The 16,709-nt window shown below is 37.1% G+C and overlaps 1 protein-coding gene across 3 annotated transcripts in view; it reads right to left on the bottom strand.

The window, feature by feature from the left end:
* LOC125250184 (low-density lipoprotein receptor-related protein 8-like) overlaps window positions 1-16,709 on the bottom strand; it is a 143,061-nt gene that overhangs the window by 49,053 nt on the left and 77,299 nt on the right. For all 3 annotated transcript variants that reach the window (XM_048162632.1, XM_048162631.1, XM_048162630.1), the window contains exon 5: window positions 5,008-5,400. In XM_048162632.1, coding sequence (XP_048018589.1) covers window positions 5,008-5,400 — 393 coding nt within the window. The remainder of the gene's footprint in view (window positions 1-5,007; window positions 5,401-16,709) is intronic.

The following is a 16,709-nucleotide window of genomic DNA, read 5'->3' as shown; positions in this document are numbered from 1 at the left end:
AGGAATGCATTAATTTAGAATTCTGATGTGTGGTCAGTTTTACATACTGTATATCAGCTACTTTAAAATGGCTCCAGATATGTGACTTGTCCAACCAAATTCTTAATGTATCACTTGTTTTGAGTCTTGAACGTCAATGTGATGCAGCTGTTTCTGTACTTACAGTATGTACGGAAGAGGATCAGTGCCAAGCAATAATAAAAAAATAAAACCATCTCGAGATTAATTTGTTAAATTTCGAGAAAAAAGTTGAGATAAAATGTTGAGAATAAACTTGTTAAATTACAAGAAAAAAACTCGTTAAATTTCGAGGAAAAAGTCGAGATAAAATGTTGAGAATAAAGTCATTAAATTATGAGAAAAAAGTTGTTAAATTACGAGAACAAATTCGTTAAATTATGAGAAAAATGTCGTTAAATTTCGAGAAAAAAGTTGAGATAAAATGTTGAGAATAAAGTCATTAAATTATGAGAAAAAAGTCGTTAAATTACGAGAACAAAGTCGTTAAATTACGAAGTTGTTCTCATAATTTAACAAGTTTTTTCTCGTAATTTAATGACTTTATTCTCAACATTTTATCTCGACCTTTTTCTCGAAATTTAACGAGTTTTTTCTCGTAATTTAACGAGTTTATTCTCAACATTTTATCTCGACTTTTTTCTTGAAATTTAATGAGTTTTTTCTCGTAATTTAATGACTTTATTCTCAACATTTTATCTCGACTTTTTTCTTGAAATTTAACGAGTTTTTTCTCGTAATTTAACAAGTTTATTCTCAACATTTTATCTCAACTTTTTTCTCGTAATTTAACAAGTTTATTCTCAACATTTTATCTCAACTTTTTTCTCGTAATTTAATGACTTTATTCTCAACATTTTATCTCGACTTTTTTCTTGAAATTTAACGAGTTTTTTCTCGTAATTTAATGACTTTATTCTCAACATTTTATCTCGACTTTTTTCTCGTAATTTAACAAGTTTTTTCTCGTAATTTAACGAGTTTATTCTCAACATTTTATCTCGACTTTTTTCTCGTAATTTAACAAGTTTATTCTCAACATTTTATCTCGACTTTTTTCTTGAAATTTAACAAGTTTTTTCTCGTAATTTAATGACTTTATTCTCAACATTTTATCTCAACTTTTTCTCGTAATTTAATGACTTTATTCTCAACATTTTATCTCGACTTTTTTCTTGAAATTTAACGAGTTTTTTCTCGTAATTTAATGAGTTTATTCTTAACATTTTATTTCGACTTTTTTCTCGAAATTTAACGAGTTTTTTCTCGAAATGTAACAACTTTAATCTCGAGATGGTTTTATTTTTTTTTATTATTGCTTGGCCCTAATCCTCTTCCGTACTGATGCCATACTTCACTTGCTATAAATAATCATAACCTTCAACTAAAATTCAAATAAAAAACAATTCATTAGATTATCAAAATATGTGGATTACAACATCGTTATGCAACATACATATAAAATAGTTCTGGCAAAAAATATTCACTGTTATATATACTGTATACTTTAATGATAACCAAGCAAATATTTAAAGGTAGGGTAGGCAATTTCAAAGAGGTTAGCAATAGCAAGTAAGCTTTGAAAGCACTCTCCAAAGCCACGCCTCCTTCAAAACACATGAACGCGCACAGCCAGAGCAGAGTCTGCAAAGTGTCATGAGACTCTGTGTTAAATTACTGTTAAATTGTCTCAAAGCACATAACAATAACATTAAAAATAAATGTAAACAACTTACACAGCTCTTACTTGTACCACCTGACTGCTGCAGATTAATTTCGCTGTTGATAGTGTTGCCACAGAAACGCAAATCCAAGGATGTGAACAGCTCTGGGTAAAACGTCACAGGTTACCATCTCATAATTACGGTTTATGACATGATGTGAACTCAGCATAAGCTAGCTGTTTTGGTTCAGGAGGAACTTGTTTGTGGTGCCTGGTGACTGTGTGTCTACAACTCTGCTAGTGAACATACTTAAAGGGTCATTTCAAGGGTTATTCAAAAACACAAATTAAGATATTTTTATTGAAATATAAGAGATTTCGGTCCCTCCACTTCAAGTACATTCCACCAAAACACTTCAAAAAGCTCATAAAGTGATGGTAAAAGAAATCCATATGAATCAAGTGGTTCAATCCAAGTCTTCTGAAGAGACGCAAACATTTTGGATGACGAACAGATTTATGGTAAATGGAAGCTCAAACATGCTTGCCTGATGTGTAAGATTGAGAACCTAAGGTTTGTAAACTACCCCTTTAATGTAATTAAATAATTTAATTTTTTGTACACAAACCGTGTAATAATCACAGGCAATGAATGATACATGCCTCCACTGTTCTGTAGCTGAACACAAAGTCAAATCCTTTTTTACGCATTATAATGTGGCACAAAATTAAATGCTGTGTGGGTTGTGCTGGGTAGTTGCTACATCCATGAGCATCACCCTTGAGCAGCCCCACTTAACCCTAGGATGTTGCAGGGGGCTTTCTATCTAGTAAGTGCACTGTAAGATCAGAAACATACTGTACTCTACACGAATGCACAAACATTTAGCTATACTGAAAACATGCACGAAAATGTGTGCCGCCATCACTGTCGAACTGGATTAAAGTGTGTCTCCACACCAAATGCTTTGACTCGCTTGGCAATAATGGCTGCAACAATAAGAATTGTCTGTGTGGGTGGAATTGATAATAAATGGCAGACAGAAAAAATGATCTGCCGTGAACTGTCACTTTCCATTTTTGGAAAAACCTTACAATATCTGAGGGAATTTAATTCCCATCAGAGCATGTCAGTGTGACATGCCCTTCAGAAAGATTGCTGGGGTCTTGTGCCCCTCACAAGGAGAACTCCTGCTGAGAGTCCATAAATGTGGTGGTGATGCCAGGCACCTTTATGCACACACTTGATGTATTTGTTTTTTGGACATCAATCCAGCATCCAACAAGTTCAGTAGGTGAAAAATGAGTGTGAGAGAAAAATGCACAACTACTTCAAAAAGTACCATCTAAATGAACCAATTCCCTAAAGTAAACTGTCTGAGCCAATTGATTCGCTGAAATAAAACCCAACTAAAAAACTGCATTGTAGCATTTTGTTGCTCCGCATTGCTGCTTTTTGGTACCTTGTGACACTATTAACCTGAACTACTGTTACACTACTGAACAACAAAGTTAAGTTAGTTGCATCACCGCTATTAATTGGACAGCAAACATTCATCTTCAGTTCAATACATCTACTGAACAATGAATCCTTCTTTGATAGTTTAGTTAAAGGGTTAGTTCACCCAAAAATGAAAATTATGTCATTAATTACTCACCCTCATATCGTTCAACACCCGTGAGACCTTCGTTCATCTTCGGAACACAAATTAAGATATTTTTGATGAAATCTGAGAGCTGTCTGACTCCTCCATAGACAATAAATTAACCACCACTTTCAAGGTCCAGAAAGGTACTAAAGACATCGTTAAAATAGTCCACATGAGTGCAGTGGTTCAACCTTAAAGGTGCCCTAGAACTTCTTTTTAAAAGATGTAATATAAGTCTAAGGTGTCCCCTGAATGTGTCTGTGAAGTTTCAGCTCAAAATACCCCATAGATTTTTTTAAATTCATTTTTTTAACTGCCTATTTTGGGGCATCATTAACTATGCACCGATATATAGGTTGCGGCCCCTTTAATTCTCGTGCTCCCCCTCCCCCGGAGCTCGCGCTTGCCTTGAACAGCATAAACAAAGTTCACACAGCTAATATAACCCTCAAAATGGATCTTTACAAGATGTTCGTCATGCATGCTGCATGCATACATCGGATCATGTGAGTATAGTATTTATTTGGATGTATTACATATGATTCTGAATGAGTTTGAGGCTATGCTGCGTGGCTAAAGCTAACATTACACACTGTTGGAGAGATTTATAAAGAATGAATTTGTGTTTATGCATTATACAGACTGCAAGTGTATGAAAATGAAAATAGCGACAGCTCTCTTGTCTCCGTGAATACAGTAAGAAACGATGGTAACTTTAACCACATTTAACACTACATTAGCAACATGCTAACGAAACATTTAGAAAGACAACAAATATCACTAAAAATATCAGGTAATCATGGATTATGTCAGTTATTATTGCTCCATCTGCTATTTTTCGCTTTTGCTCTTGCTTGCTTACCTAGTCTGATGATTCTGCTGTGCACATCCAGACGTCCTGCCCTTGTGTAATGCCTTGAACATGGGCTGGCATATGCAAATATTGGGGTCGTACATATTAAAGATCCTGACTGTTACGTAACAGTCGGTGTTATGTTGAGATTCGCCTGTTCTTCGGAGGTCTTTTAAACAAATGAGATTTATATAAGAAGGAGGAAACAATGGTGTTTGAGACTCACTGTATGTCATTTCCATGTACTGAACTCTTGTTATTCAACTATGTCAATATAAATTCAATATTTAATTCTAGGGCACCTTTAATGTTATGAAGCGATGAGAAAAACAAAACTTTCTGACGTATAACCTGGAAGCATTGAACGTAAACACCATAGGAGAATGACACAGAAGAGAAGAAATTGTTGAATAAAGACCTTATTTATGTTTTGTTTTTGTGCACAAAATGTATTTTGTCGCTTTATAAAATTAAGGTTGAATCACTGCAGCCATGTCGACTGTTTAACAGTCTTTAGTACCTTTCTGGACCTTGAAATTGGTGGTTAATTTGCTGTCTATGGAGGAGTCATAGAGCTCTCGGATTTCATCAAAAATATATTAATTTGTGTTATGAAGATGAACATAGGTCTTACAGGTGTGGAACGACATGAAGGTGAGTAATTAATGACAGAATTTTCATCTTTGAGTGAACTAACCCTTTAAGTAATTTGTTGATAGTTTTCTATATAAAGTAGCAATTGTCAAATTAAGGGAGACACTACTCTATGTTGTACAGTGAGATTTAAAGACTTTCTACAAGAAGTAATGATAGTGCACACTTACGGCAGTCCGCCTCATCTGACTTGTCCTTGCAGTCAGGGTCCCTGTCGCACCTCCAGGTCAGTCTCACACACTCCCCACTGCCGCAACGAAATTCTCCAGCACCGCACTGCAGTCTCCGGGTGAGAGGTGGAGCTGGTCGACCAGACCCGCCCCCGCATCGCACCGTCCACTCATCAGAACCGTCAGAGCAGTCAGGGTCTCCGTCGCAGGTCCAGGGCTGTGGCACGCACTCTGAGCTGTTACAGCGAAACTCGTGCGGCCCACAGGTGGGCGGAGAGCACTTCTCCTCATCGCTGCCATCTCCACAGTCATCATCGCCATCACACACATAGACCGGTGCTAAACATTTACGGTTACGACACTGGAACTCCCCCGCTGAGCAGGACTTTGCATCTAGGGAAACACAGAAAACACAGACGTGATCAAGAATTAAAAGGAAGAGACTGTCTGACTGAAATTTGTGGCCATCAACCACATGTCCTCCATAGTGGTAGTTCATTCAAAGTGTGCAAAACAAACAAACAAACAAACAAACAAAAAACAGTATTTCATTCAGATGCTAGCACAAAGGTCATTTTTACACTCACCATCCAACTCATAACATTTTAATGTTGGAGCAATTACAGAACACACTGAAACTTAGTTACACACTGATATACACTGACTACTGTTCAAAAGTTTGGGGTCGGTGAGATTGTTATTTTATTTTATTTTAAATAAATTAATACTTTTAATGGGCAAGGATGCATTAAATTGATCAAAAGACATTTATAATGTTACAAAAGATTATATTTCAAATAAATGCTGTTCTTTTGAACTTTTTGTTCATCTAACAATCTTGAAATAAAATGAATCACGGTTTCCACAGAAATATTAATCAGCACAACTATTTTCAACATTAAAGGGATAGTTCACCCAAAAATGAAAATTTGATGTTTATCTGCTTACCCCCCAGCGCATCCAAGATGTAGGTGTCTTTGTTTCTTCAGTAGAACACAAATGATGATTTTTAACTGCAACCATTGCCATCTGTCAGTCAAATAATGCTAGTGGATGGGAACTTCTAAATAAAACTTGCATAGACAAGTCCAAATTAATCCCTACAGCTCGTGACGACACATTGATCGGTTTGTGCGAGAAACCGAACAGTATTTATATCATTATTTACCTCTAATACACCACTATGTCCAACGGCATCCATCACTCGATTCGTTTGGTCTGATCGCGCTCTGACAACGACAGTGATGTCTCGCTCTCATTGAAGTATATGCGCGAGACATCACTGCCGCTGTCAGAGAATCGAGTGATGAATGCCGTTGGACATAGTGGTGTATTAGAGGTAAAAAATGATATAAATACTGTTCGGTTTCGTGTTTTAAGACATCAATGTGTCGTCACGAGCCGCAGGGTTTCATTTGGATTTGTCTGTCGTGTTTTATTTACTCTTATAGTCCAAGTTCCCGCTGACTTGCATTATACCACTGACAGACGGCAACGGTTGGAGTTAAAAATCATCATTTGTGTTCTACTGAAGAAACAAAGACACCTACATCTTGGATGCGCTGGGGGTAAGCAGATAAACATCAAATTTTCATTTTTGGGTGAACTATCCCTTTAAAGCTGCAGTCCGCAACTTTTTTTGTGTTAAAAATGTACAAAAATTATATAATGAGAATATACAACATGAATCCATTTTCCAAACCATGTTTTTGTCTTATCCTGAATCATTATGGTACACTTATAATAAGTGTTTATATTCAGACTATTTCAGACCAGACTGGTAGGACTCGCCGCAGAGTATCACAGTAACTGCGTGACTCGCCATAGACATACATCTAGCTCCGGCTAGAATGTTCCTCCGCAAGACGCATGCAGTTCTGTTTATTAACCGCTAGAGGGCCAAAAATAGAGGGCCGCAGACAGCAGCTTTAACCCTTAAATGCATACCTCATTCATTCACTACCCTCCTCCTTGTTCATTTTTTAAAGTTAGACATCAACCTTCTTGGTATTCCTCAGTCAATTCATTATAAAGAATATAACAAGAAAAAAATCATAAAATTATAAAAGAATGCCTATTTTTGTATTCATTTTTTGTAAAAATTGTATAGGGTCGCAAACGACCCGAGGTGTGTATCAGTGTACGTATATTTTTTCTGCACGACAATAATTGAATCTTAGATGACAGAATAAGTGCAATTCACCTTTATTCCACAAGGTGGCAATATCTGATACACAATGCTGAAGTGACGACTCATTTAGACAGAAAACTAAATAATAAGAGAAACATGAAATGGCTCAGTGATTTACTGCAGAGCAAGTACTGAACGCAATCAAATATGACTGTCACTGGATGTATCTGGTGAAGCTGTTAGCGATCGAAATATTGATTTTGAAGATGTTGAAAATTATATAGTTCTGAGAATATGTTTGAGATCGCGAATGGCTCATATTCGTGACCTCAAACATAAAACTAGCCTATTATTTGCTGAATTTACTGGGAAATGAGCTCTGACGAGGAAAGTGATGATGACATAAAACATCTGCTCAAACGGAGCCCTTTCAAGCTCCAAAAGGTAACAAAATACGATTTATTTTATTCTTCTGTAATTGTTACTCTAATATCAGAGGAGTTTTATATTATCACGACAGGTAAAGATCCTTCCGTGTTAGATATAGATATAGATAGATATAGAATGATTGGCGAAACAGGCCTGCATTTAAGGGTTAATAAAAATAATATATTCAAATTGTAAAAACATTTCACAATATTACTGTGTCTACTGAATTTTTGATCAAATAAATACAGCCTAGGTGAGCATAAGAGATTTCTTTCAAAAACGTTTAAAAAATCTTATCGATCCCAAACTTTTGAATGGTAGCGTTAATTCTAAACGTACTGACAGGACCTCACTAGAAAGTAGAATAACATTTTAAAAAAAAATCAATACTATATAATAAATTCAAAACTATAAATACAAAAGACTAACAGGTTAAACAGCAACACTGGATGAAACCATGTAAACTAGCAGTAACTGTAATAAAGGAAAATATATTTTATAGTTTATTTTGTGAAATGATTAACTTCACTTGTACTGTAAGAAGCTATTATCATCCCACCCACATTTTTTGGCTTCTAACAGGTTTAGAGACTTTTCATGGGTAGACATTTATCCTGTGGAGCAGTCTGTGGAGCAGGCAGATAGCAGCTGAAGTAAGAAGTAAGAAGGGGGCGGAAAAGTAAAGCAAAGAGGGCTCACAAAATTTACCCGTTAGGAATGAGTGGGGCAAGAGAAACAGAGAGAATCCCTGTAAATATTGAGCACATGTCAGATATCTGTAGAAACAGAACACATCTCATATTTGCCAGGATCTGGCAATGCTCAAATCAAACAGAGTTACAATTTATTTATAGATTTATTCATTATATATTGGACTAACATATTGTCAATGTTAAATTTAAAGAGGGCTATTATGCTTTTTTTACATTTTCAACTTTCCTTAATGTGTAATGTTACTGTTTGAGCATTAAAATATGTCTGCAAAGCTACAAAGCACAAAGTCACTTCAAAGGAAGTTATTTTCTATTTCAGTGTGCACTGTTTCTGAACTCCCTGAAACACCTCGATTATAGTCTTGAGTTTTCTTCCAGGGTGACATTTGTCAAGACTTTGTAAAAGGGCTTAATATGGCATCTTTAAAGGGATATTTCACCCCCAAAATTAAAGTTCATTCATCATTTTCGCACTCTCATGTCAGTCCAAACCTTTCTTATTTTGCATAAAAGGAAAGTCATTGAGGTCAAAAACAACACTGGGTTTAGGCCGACATGAGGTGAATAAATTTACATTTTGGGGTTAACTATCTATTTAAATCCTGATTGGGAGATTTAAGACAAACACAGACAAATATAAAAAGAGATCAGTAGAGATGGTAGTATAATAGAGGGATCTTAAGAGATCACATAAAGACAGAGTGAAGGACCTGCAGATCAAAGGCAAGAGTTTAATGGGATCTCTGAGAAACAAGTTTGAAGATGGAGATAAGTGGAATGCAAGAGGAGCATAACAGGGAGGGAGACATGAAATTAGGAAAGACAAGAAACAAGATTAAGGTGAATGTGCTATTGAACGGTTTTGTGCAATTTGATTGTAGCCAGTTAGTGTGGTTATATTCACCAAAGAGAAAAATCCATTTTAATACACATCAGTTTAATGGACAGAAAGTGTGTTTACTAAGGCAAGCATCACTGCAACTATAGCTCATATTCAGGTTTAAAGATTTAAACAAACCCATAGATGCTCTATTATTTTTCTAAGCAATCTAACTAATAATTTTCTATAGTCTCCAATTGGAGCAAATTCTCTGTAGTCCATTCACACTAGCTGTTTGTTTTTCTTTCAAAAGTTCAAACAGTTTAAAATACTGTTATTAGAATAAAGGTCCAGATATAGATGTACCCAATTTCCCAGTCCTCCATTTGACGCATGTACAAGAGCTTCAGTATAAAGGCCTCTGGCTTGAGATTAGCCTAGATTAAGTGCAGATTAATGTGAGGGAACAGGCAATTATCATCACTGTGCCAAAACTCCCTCCATTTAGATGATTCATTTATTCCAGTCACGAAGCAAAATCCTTAAAGCACTTCAAAATACAGTACAACAAACATTGATATATACCCCTCAGGTTTCAGATCAGAATTTGCCTTATTTTCCAAGCCAGAATGGTCCACATTTAACCTTTGCTTATTTTTAAACTGACTTTACAGTTAATTTGCAGTCAACCATTAACATCAAAGTAAAACAACGTAAATCCCATTTTACTACTGTTTATTAGTAAAACAGGACATCCAGTAACAAGAAACAGGACTCCACTGAAAATTGATTGGTTGCTAAATAAATGATCAACAAGAGTCGACCATTTTAAGGGCGGTCTCAATCACGAAATCCAACCAGTGCACTGAAACGTTCACTCCCTAAAAAGTCCCACAATGCATTGTGAAAACCAGGGAGTTTTGATGCTCACTATATGTTCCCTTAATGGTAGTTTTGAAACATGAAACATAAATCATGTGAGCCAACTCACTACACATAATGACATGGTTGGAAGGTTTTCCTAAACTCCCAAAGGCAGAGTTTACCCATTGTCCACCAAGGAGCAGAAGGCCATGGAGGAGTACATCCAGTACATCCAGATGGACACCATTCAGAACTGGCCCAAGCCCAGCAGTGTAAAGGAACTTCAACATTTCCTGGGATTCGCTAACTTCTACAGACGATTCATCCACAACTACAGTTTGCTAAGCTCACCACTCACTTCACTCCTAAAGGGCGGCCCAAGTCTCTGTCCTGGACCCATCTGCTATCGAAGCATTCCATCATCTGAAAGAAGTCTTCCAATCCACTCCGATCCAGGTTTATCCTGATCCAAATCTCCCTTTCATCGTCGAGGTTGATGCCTCCACCACCGGGGTCAGAGCGGTTTTGTCACAGTGGCAGGGGGATCGTCCACGTCTCCATCCATGCGCCTTCTTCTATAAGAAGCTATCCCCGGCGGAGCAGAATTATGACATCGGTAATCGAGAACTCCTTGCCATCAAGCTAGCCCTAGAAGAATGGAGACATTGGCTGGAGGGAGCTAATCATAGCTTCGAGGTCATCACGGATCATAGAAACCTGGAATTTCTGCGGGAAGCCAAATGTATTAACCCTCGTCAAGCTAGATGGGCCCTTTTCTTCACTCATATATCATATCTCATATTTCACAGCAAAGCTAGCGCTGCAGCGCCAAACACAAACACACCAAGCTTCTACGAGATGCATCGGCTTCTCGCATAGCGATCGGGGCATGACATCAAAGCTCCGCGAGAACGATCCAAAAGCACAAGGAGTCGTATGCTCTACAAGCGTTCCCGCGGATCCGCGGCACCCACCGAATCGGTCCGCGCTGCTCCGAAGCATCTCGAACAAGCCTTCTATCAACAATCGCGGATGTTTCACTACTGTTGATGCTCATGGCTTTGCGAACCTACATCGGCATCCAAACATGGTTCACCGTAATTTGTATATAGACGGAGATTACAATTGAGCTGCTATTAGCTCGATTAGCTGCTATTTCAAAAATGGCGGTCACAAGTTTCTTGTTGGTCACGGTAACCCCACCTCCAGCCCCTGATGCAAGCAGTTCTTACTTCTAGCCCAGCAATGTTTTGGTGCTACTTACGAACCACTTTTCCTGGTTCGGAGCTGGTGCTTTGTGTGTCGAAAGACAAAGAACTGATTTGAAACTAGGCTCTGGCTCCGAACCAGCACTCAAACTGCCTTGGTGGAAAAGGGGTATCAGACACCCACCTCAGACACTCATTGTCACCAGATCGGCAGATTTCTATTTTACTTACAGTGATCAGCGTAAATGAGTACACCCCCTTTGAAAAGCAACATTTTAAACAATATCTCAATGAACACAAAAACAATTTCCAAAATGTTGACAAGTTTTATATAACATCTGTTTAACTTATAACATGAATTAAGGTTAATAATATAACTTAAAGAACAAAATTTTCAGTTTTACTCAAATTAGGGTGATGCAGAAAGGAGTACACCCCACTGAAAGTCTCTGGAGCAAAGCTACATTTTAGACTACAAATGTCTAATTTAACAAGAATTCAACAACAGGTGAGTATAATTATTCATTACACAGGTGTCCAGCAGGCAGTTGACTATAAAAGGGTGTTAAAAACCCTTCCCATTTCATGTTGTCAGCAATGGCACCACATGGAAGAGAAATGTCACAAGACCTGAGAAAGAAAATCATTTCTTTACACCAGAAAGGTGAAGGCTACAAGAACATCAGCAAAGCTTTACTTATCAGTCAGAATACTGTAGCAAAAGTGGTACAAAACATTTAAAAAGATGGAACTGCAACCATCTCACAGAGAGTTTGCCAGGGCCCATGCTGACAAAGATGAAGACTACTGGGACTCTATACTCTGGAGTGATGAGACCAAGATAAATGTTTTAGAAACTGATGGCTTCAAAACTTTATGGTGTCACAAAGGTGAGGAATACAAAGAAAAATGTATGGTGCCTACAGTGAAACATGGTGGTGGCAGTGTCCTTATGTGGGGCTGTATGAGTGCTGCTGGTTGTCGCCAACTTGTTCATTCCATGCCTACAAGACTTGATGCTGTGTTTAAAAATCATGGAGGCCATACAAAGTATTAGATGTAGTAGTTTTTGTTGTGGGGTGTACTTATTTTTGCATCACCCTAATTTGAGTAAAACTTTATTATTAACCTTATTTTAAACAGATGATATATTAAACTTAGTCTTGTCAACATTTTGTAAATTGTTTTTGTGTTCATTGAGATTGTTACTTTTTTTAAAGGGGTGTACTAATTTACGCTGAGCACTGTACCTGTTTGTCCTCTTCTGTTACGTGACATATTATAATTGATTGTGATTATTATTACCAATACAAATTAGATCTTAAGGAACTATTTCTATCTGACCCATGACATAAAATTACTTTAATTGGAGTAACCACTGGAGCAACAATAACAATAAAATAAAATTGAAAAAAAAAATTAATCATTTAAAAGAAGCTAATTTTTTAGGTTACCTAACAAAATGTTTTTACAGTGATGGATGACCTCAGGAAGGAAAGTTATTTCAGAACTGAACCAAATTATTACATTTTCTTTTGACTAACATACACCAATGTATTTTGAACAATACGACCAGGGATGCATGTTAAGAAAATGAATAGAGTCTGATTTTGTATTGACAAAAAAAATGTAATATACTAGGTATTTAAGGTGAAAAAGCGAAGGGAAAATAATGAATATGCTTGGCAGGGTTTTGGAATCTGAGTAAATGATGGGTCTGCATTGATTTTTCTATAGCTCTGAGCTGGAGCCCAGTCAGCAGTGCTTCTAAGGAGACCCAGTAGTGGTGAATGTTGGAGCGAAGCCAGTTTGACCCAGTTCCCTGGAAACTACACTGCCGTGATGATGAGAGGTTCTGATTAGTAGAGGTGAAGCTGTGGGCCGTGCGCAGCCTGAGGGGAGAGAGGTATGGCGGACCAATCCACCCACATTAGCCTCTAATAGTGCCTACTGAAAGACTCCGAACACATAATTCACCACAGTGAATGGTTTTTGTGGTTTATTATGGGAAATCGTTTATATTTTGGGCACAAGTGTACTCAAAAGTGGGGCCAGATATGTTTCAGTAATTCCATGCAACAGTTTACTCACCCTAAGACACAAAATCCTTTAGTCTTCGACAAGACAGAACATTTTAAGAAGGTAGTTCAGATTATGGCCAGTGGGAAGATTAAATAAAAAACAAAAAACAAATACAAATATACACAGAATAGTGCAACAACAAACTAACAAGCATTCATTTTCAGGTTTTATATGAAACACTGAAGGGATATTCAAGTTTATACTACAAGCTCTAGTATGTCACATGCTGTATGCTGTCAATAGAGCTTGACTTGTACTTCATCCAGAATATTCCTATACAAGTTTGGAATAGCATGCCAGCATACTGCTGTACTTATTATTGCTGTATTATATAGTATGTATACTGTGCACAATAAAACCTTGCATGGAATACTATAATTCTAATAACTAAATTTACCCAAATTTTTAGTATACAACAAGCATATTGAACAGAATACTGTATCCCACAATGCATTGCATTTGAACATACCCTAAGATATCTTTTTGTGTCTTCGTTCAGCTTCTGTACCTGATTGATTAGCTGTTCAGTGACATTAGTAAACAGCAATTAGCGTAGTACATAGTCTGTGACTAGATTTGAAATTCTAAGCGGGTTGTTGCATTTGATTTTACATGATGAACAATTTGAGCTTCTACAGTAGAGGAGCTGATAATCAAACCTGCTCAGGAGAATCATGCATAATTCAATACATGGAAGACTCAATTAACCAAACGCCAAAGAGAGATTGACTTTAATAAGTTACTCACTGCTTGCTAACGCTGGTGATTAGGAAGTATCTGAGGAGGAAGGGAGCGTTGTACCAGCATAGTGTGTTTTTGATCAATGACTAGCAAGGAGTGTATTTCTGTTACAGTACATGCAAGTCTAATTTATGTACATCGAGGGATATGAAGGATATTGAATGATGACAAAATAATAATGATCTGAAATAGGTCAGAGACCAGTAACCTTTAGCACCTCCTACTCAATGTGTGTGTGACGCATAACATAGCATAACGCACAGTTTGTAGCCTGAAAAGCCAGGAGTCAATTGACATTCAAACCATAGGTTCCTTTCTAATGTGTTTTTTTTTCTTCTTCTGGATTTTCAATATCTGTGATATCACAGATCATAGTCATACCTCAAATGAAAATTTTGAAGCAGGTTTTTTTTTTTTTCTTTGAAAATGTAAGTTGTTAAGAAGTTGCTAAATAAGGATGTTTACCTCAGACTCAGACTAGGGCTGGATGATTATGACCTAAAATCAAAATCTGGATTAATTGAACATTTGACCTTGATTACGATTAATGAACGATTATTTTGTTTTTGTTTTGCCCTCATAGTTCACTGACAAGGTTTGTACTGTAAATATGCTTGACTATTAAAGGTGGGATATTTTTTTCCTAATGAAAGTGTGCTCCAACTTAACAGCTCACTTTCAGCAGTTATTGTGTCTACGGGTCGTAACATTTCTTAATGGGAAAATCACGTCGGTAATACGTTCTAAATTTTGGTTTCGATTACTTTATGATTAATCGTCCAGCCCTAACACAGACCTTAAAAGTCCGCATGAAACAGAAGTTGCAATAGTCTTTTCCCTATTGTGATGTACATCCGATTGAAACGTCTTCAAGAACAAGTACAAATGTAGGGCAGGACTTGATTTTGTCCATGTGGAATTGGTTAGTGTTGTTGATGGTTGTGGTTTGCTGTGGTTGGTGATGTCACGTGATTGACAGGTAGTCCTGCCCTTGCGCCAGTAAACATATTGCCATTTTGTACATTGTCCACTTTGTCTTCATTTTTTCCTGCGTTTTCTGAATGTTATTTTGTTTTCGGTTATGCAGTGTTTTCTGACTTGTAATTTTGTTTTTACATTTGCACTGTTTGTAATTTGCGATTTTGTTTTTAGAATTGTGATTTGTTTTGCACTTCTCTGCCTCCAGAATTTTCTCTTCTAATAACCAAGACCTCCAAGACTGTGCAAGGTTCATGTCTTTTGGAAAAACTATTAAAGGTGCTAAAGAGGATCTTTTCGTCGACTGAGAAACCAAAGACTGTTAGTGAGTTTTATAAATGAGCGCATGCGTAAGAACAACCCCCCTCCTTCACAGCTCATTTCGAGGGAACGCCTCGCAAAACTCATGCACGTGTATTGGAACACGAGTGTTTACCACCGGCATTCGCTGTGTCGTGTTAGTGGATTCATTATGTCGGACTCACCGCAGGTAACTCATAATCTGCAGTTGTTATTCCTGTCTCCTGACAAAAACATTGTATGCGGCGCCTGTGGAGTGTGGAAAGTTACTGGAGTGCGCAGCCGCGCACGTCTCGCACAAGGAACGTCACGGCAGTGATTGACAAGCCAGAGGGCCAATCGTTTATGCGATCATCGTTGGCTGATGTTTTTAAGGCCCTACTTCGTGCACAGATGATGTATATTAATATTATTCCTTTCAGTGCACCTATTAAATAGTCTTTTATCAGTTAGTAAAGGCAGTTTCAAGTAATATTGCAAAAATGTATAAAACAAAACATCCTCTTTAGCACCATTAAACTCAAGTCAACTAACTACGGAGCCCCAGACATGACACGCAGGAGAAAAAAGTAAATCGTAGACACGATTAACTAATTTGTTCCCTTGATTTGCTAAATCGTGCACACGATTTACAAATCGAGGGAATGACTTAGTAAAGCGTGCGCATGATTTAGCTTACTATTGTTTTCCTGCATGTCATATGTGGGGCTCCGTAACTAACTAACTAACTAACTAACTAACTAACTAACTAACTAACTCACTCACTCACTCACTCACTCACATATAAATAATTTGATTTATTTAGGGATCCATATTGTACCATATTTAAATCCATTTCCCCCCTCACAACCATAAAAAAATGTTTTACCATATGTTTGATAATTTCTGTATAATTGTGTAATTGAAAAAATTCTGTAAAACTATCCAAATACACAGATCCTTCATAGTGCATGAACTCAAAATTTAAAAGCGAACAAAAACCTCTTTGAGCCTCTTTATGAAAAAAGCGCCCACCAAGAACATTCATTTCGATTAAACAAAGTGAATCAAACTGTTGCTCATATTGAACAGACAAAAAGTTAAAATAGCATACATGAGATAGAATCAACACAAAAAATGCTGGGAAATGATTGTTTAGCCTTACCCAATGGTACTATAGGTCAAAACAACAGGAATTGCATTACTGAGAAACGTACACGTTCAGTGAGTGCTTTATGGGAGTGCATTGAGACATATTCTGTCTGAGCATCATTGCAGTAGATTCAAGTTATGAGGCCTTCGGCAGTGGATAATTAGAGGTGTATTACACTGCACAGACCTCGCATAGCAAGGCAGGAAATCAATTATCATCAGACCCAGGTGAGGGCTCCCGTTCTCCTGGCTCGAATATCACTTCGAGCCAGTGAGAGAATGAGGGCTCCTTGATGAAAATAGAA

Source organism: Megalobrama amblycephala, linkage group LG17 (assembly GCF_018812025.1).
Source record: "Megalobrama amblycephala isolate DHTTF-2021 linkage group LG17, ASM1881202v1, whole genome shotgun sequence".
In the NCBI taxonomy this organism is placed as follows: Eukaryota; Metazoa; Chordata; class Actinopteri; order Cypriniformes; family Xenocyprididae; genus Megalobrama; species Megalobrama amblycephala.
The sequence above is the reverse complement of the archived record's forward strand: the minus strand, read 5'-3'. Positions and strand labels throughout refer to the sequence as shown.